This window comes from Nematolebias whitei, chromosome 1 (genome assembly GCF_014905685.2).
Source record: "Nematolebias whitei isolate Nwh7 chromosome 1, NemWhi1, whole genome shotgun sequence".
Taxonomy (NCBI): Eukaryota; Metazoa; Chordata; class Actinopteri; order Cyprinodontiformes; family Rivulidae; genus Nematolebias; species Nematolebias whitei.
In genome coordinates, this window is record NC_056498.1 from 58,485,682 (window position 1) to 58,490,474 (window position 4,793).

The 4,793-nt window shown below is 42.3% G+C and overlaps 1 protein-coding gene across 1 annotated transcript; it reads right to left on the reverse strand.

The window, feature by feature from the left end:
- Positions 1-1,166: 1,166 nt before the first annotated feature.
- On the reverse strand, positions 1,167-3,820 carry six3a (SIX homeobox 3a). The gene is made up of 2 exons (XM_037679448.1): positions 2,891-3,820; positions 1,167-1,375 (listed from the first exon to the last, which is right to left on the reverse strand). The coding sequence occupies exons 1-2, from the start codon at positions 3,580-3,582 to the stop codon at positions 1,183-1,185; spliced, it is 885 nt and encodes a 294-aa protein (XP_037535376.1). The 5' UTR covers positions 3,583-3,820; the 3' UTR covers positions 1,167-1,182.
- Between the last annotated feature and the right edge of the window lie 973 nt (positions 3,821-4,793).

Here is a 4,793-nt window from a genome sequence, read left to right on the forward strand (position 1 = left end):
AAACAAGAGTAGAATGAGGAAATATAAATAAAATGATCAAATATAGAAACTTGTTTTTAACTATAGCCGTGGATTTTAAATGGAAAGTGTGAAGACGCGTAAGTGACCCAACAATGTGCCACTTGTGCGTAAAAGCAGCATGCAGAGATGTTTACAGGAATTAACATTTTTATATTAAAATTAAAATATATTAAAAAACCGCGAGAGAAAAACAGAATCTTTGTGTGTCAGATAAATCGGGGCACTATTTTTTTAAATAAACTCAGTGTTTTTGAAAATGTTCTGAAGTTAAAGGAAGAAAAATGCCTGCAGCACTTCAGTGTAAGTTTTGACAAGTATTTTATGTAGGAACACCAAGTCAAGAAAAGTGAGGAAGGGGTAGAAAAAGGATGAGACGGGAGGGGAGGGGGGTGCGCGTGTGTGTGTGAGGGGGAGGAAGGGTCGGAGCGAGGGACAGAGCAATAATTATGTACAAGCATATTTCTATACACGTATATTACAGACCGGGAGAATGATCGCATCATTTGAGATATACATAATTCAATATAAAATTTTGAAAATAAAAATAAAAATCTGATACAGTCATAAACGTTTTTTTTTTTTTTTTTTTTTTTTTTTTGGTGACCATGTACCCCACACAGGCAGTGACAGAAGTGGATTTAAAGAAAGGTGCTTACGACTTTAAATGATTGTCTGATGAGCACAAAGTGAAAAACAGGGTGATGCATCTTGTTTGCACGGCGGCTTCCTCACCATCATCATCATCATCATCTAACCGGATATGGAGAAGGAAAAAATAAAAATAAAAGTGCGACGAAGACACCAAGACGATCTGTTTTTTTTATTCCCTCTGGTTCCTGATGTGGAGAAAAAAAATGTTGCATTCAGGTTTCTTTTCTCCCTAATTACAAAATAAAAAAATTAAAAAAATGAAATCATGCAAGGAGTTGTTGGTGTGGGGGTGTATGAAGAGGAAGGGTAGGCGTGGGTCCTTTGAAAGCGCTTTGAATAAAAAAATGACGTGCTTTTATCTCTTTTTTTATTTTAATATTTATATGAATTGGTCCTTTTTTCATCCGCCATATTTAATGTCTTTTTTTTTCTTCATCAGGTCCATTTTCCCTGTAAATATTTCTCTTTTTTTGTGTGTTATTTCTTTCTTCTGATTTTTCTCTTCTTCCATCATACGTCGCACTCCGAGTCGCTGGATGTGACGGACAGGATGGACGTCCCAGTGTCCACCCTCTCTGTCATGCTGGAAACGCTGGTGGTGGGACTGGCCGCGGTGGACGGCGACTCGGCCGAGCTGTGAGGGGTGAGCCCGGCCTCTGAGAGGGACCTCATCCCGCTCGGTCCTATTGCTTGGTGCTGGAGCCTGCGTGCACAAGAAGGAGGAACAAAAATAAATCAAAAGAGGCGAGAAAGGGGAGAATAAAGACAAAAGGTGGGGTGTAGAAATGGCATTTAGAGCTGAGAATGTCCCCCTCACCCTTTCCCCCCCTCCTCCTCCTGCTGCAAAATAGGGGTTCAAACTCTTTCTTTCCCTCTGCCGGCCCCAGCCATGCTTTTATCAAGCTTCAAGGGACAAAACAGCTCCATTTAAACTAACAAATGTCCTTTCCTTATGTCTGAGCAAGTCAACAATCCGGGGATGAAATGGCTCCAAAACGCTCGTTTATATTTTTGTTGTTTTTAATCTGCAGAAAGTGGATTTAATTTTTTTTATGTTTTCCTCAAGTGGTCGAGCAGGTTTGCAATTGGTCCTAAAAATAAAAACAAATCTGTGGCTTTGCAGCAAACCATGGGCGTGCATGGAGGTCCATGTTGCTCCAATCATCCTAAATGTTTATCTCCAACCCACTCAGGATGATAACTTCATCACGGCGGGATAATGTCAGAGCGGAAATAGATCTCTTCATTTATCTAAAAGATTAGAACAATGGTCATATGGCTTAGTGCTCTCCGAGGTATTTTCTAATTAATTATAGCATTTCCATGAAATGATATCACACATATAATGTTATGAATTACACTCGGCGTCTTGTACGCATGCTCCGTGCAGCGGAGTAATATCAGTAATGTTTCTGTGATCCTTTTGGATGAGCTGCACGTGCATCAAAGACACTTTATTTATTTATTTATTCTCTTTTTATTAAAGGTAGTAAAACGCCTGCAGCTTTATGCTATTTAATATAAAATAAAATAGATTGAGAAGAAAGAGCGATGAACCGCTCCACGTGTTGCCAAATAAGCCAAACAAGTGTTTAAAACGATTTTTCATCAATTTAATATAGTTCCTTGTTTTTGTTTTCACGCTAAAATGATCAAACTCGTATTACGTTTATTTTTATATATGTGGATAAAAATGGTTCAAGTTTAGCCGTTATCAATTTCATGAACTTTGTTACTTTTATTTCTTTAAAAGAGAAACAATTTTTTTTGTTTTTGTTTTATTTGCGTAAGAAGAACACTGTAGTGCTTAAATTTTGCTTTTAGTTTATACTTTATTGTTGGATTTTTATTTTTATTTTTCATGCATTTTAATGCAAAACGTGAATTTTAGCATGATTATAAAAAATACTTCTATTTTCTTTAAATATATCTAATTGTAATCCAGTGCAATGTGGTTTAGCATTACCCTATATTATATATAATTTATTTTAATAATTAGGAAACGTGTGTTTTGATAACTGCTAGGAAAATAATCTATTTAATTAATTTATTTTCTATCACAACAAACACGTCCTCCCTCCTGTCGGTTCCCTCCAGAAGCAAAACAACTTTAAAAATTCGCGTCTTCTCGTTTCATAATAGAGATTTCCCAAAGGTTTAAAAACATTTTAGTGTTTTCTTTTCTTTTTTTTTTAAGTTGCACAGAAGGATTGCCAACCTGTTTTTGGCCGCGGCAGCTCTGTCTCTTTGCCTCCGGTTTTTAAACCAGTTCCCGACCTGTGTAGGAGTGAGTCCAGTGGCTTGAGCCAGTTCCCTTTTCTTGCTGGGGTTCGGGTAGGGGTCCTGAAGGTACCACTCCCTCAGCAGGCTCCGTGTCCGCTCTTTGAAACAGTGCGTCTTCTGCTCCCCGTCCCAGATGGTCCGAGGCAGCGGAAACTTCTTCCGCACGCGGTACTTGTCGACAGGTCCGAGGGGGCGGCCGCGCAGCTTCTCGGCCTCCTGGTAGTGCGCCTCCAGCCACATGGCCTGCAGTTTGCCGTGCGAGTCCTTCGTGAACTTGTGGTTCTCCAAGATGTGGTAGAGGTCTCTGAAATTCCCCGTGTGGAAAGCCACGACGGCCCGAGCGCGCAGGATGGACTCGTGCTTGTTGATCGCCTCGCACGCTCCGGGAGCCACCGGCAGGGACCAGAGGAAGCGGCCCAGCCGTTCGATGTCCCCGGTCTCCTCCAGCGTCTCGCAGACGCTCGCCACCTGCTCCGGGGAAAAGTTGAGGGTCGGTAGCTGAAACATGGACAAGTCTTCTGGAGACCTGGCGGTGGGAGCGCTGTTCGCCAGCAGCAGTGGGCGATCAGCGAAGTTCGGCAGGAAGAAATGGGAGGGATAAAGCTCTAAAGGGGATCTGAACACCATGGAAATGACCTGAGAGAGAAAGAAAATTATCGAGAAAAGGAAAAACCGAAAAAATCCGGCCAGTAGAAAAGGTTGAATGATTCAATGACTATCGCCTAATGACACCAGCCTCATAATATCTCCCCCCTAAATCCGCCGTTGAGTGTAGCATTGAAACATTTTGTTTCCCTTTTCTATTGGTCTTCTTGGTGTCGTTGTAGCGTTGTCATGGCAGCCCTGCCAATCACTGTCAAGCGTGCCAATCATTAGCCAGTACGTAGCGCGAGGCTTTCACCACTTGTGCAGCGCGCGCGGGGGGTTATCAGAGTCTCGGATCTCCACAGCAACCCTCCCACTGCACCGTGCGCGTCAGGCACAAGCCAATGCTCGCCCTATCTGCTGAATGGAAAGAACAATTAGAGGGTGGAATATTATTGCGATCTTAACGAGGCTCGTTAAAGCTAAAGGAGATATGTAGACTGGAGATGCTTTGCAGGGACGTGGGGGGAGGGAGGGGGAGGGAGGGAGGGAGGGAGGGAGGCTTTAAATGGGTGACAAATGGACAACCAATGACCGCATCCCGGGAATACACGTTTTGAATAGGAGCGAGTCAATTTGCACATTATTTTTCGGGGTTTTCCTCCAGCTCGTTTTTTTTTTAAAGACAACTTTTTGTGCAATTCATAGAAAGATGTTAGAATTTTCTTCTTCTTTTTTTTTTAATAAGCGCGAACCTTTAAAGATTTGTTGCGGATTTCTGTACAAGTTTGTTATTTTTATTTAAAAAAAAAAAAAAAAAGTGAAATGCTCCGATCGTGACTTTACTCGAGCGCGCTGGGGTGCGTGCACACTTCATGATGGGCAGCTGCAGAGTGGTGCCGCTCCCCCTCCCGCTGTCCACCCGCCCTGCCTCTGGGACGCACCGCGCGGCTCTGGCCCCCTGCCCGCTGCTTTCTTTCTCACAAAGTTCCGAATGAATATCGACGCGCACAGAAAAATCCTTATACTATTGACACTGCCCTATAATAATCTATCACTTTATTTTAAATTTTTGAATTAATCCAACTAATTAAGTCAATTTGCTTAGAATTGCAATTAAAGGCCAACATGAAAGCTTCTTGGAGACATAAAAGCAGTTTGATCTGGTGGTAAGGACACGATCAGTGTCCACATCCAGTCATGGGGTTCGGCTTAGCGGTAGCCAGGCGGTGTGATTTTCATGTTTTTGGCTA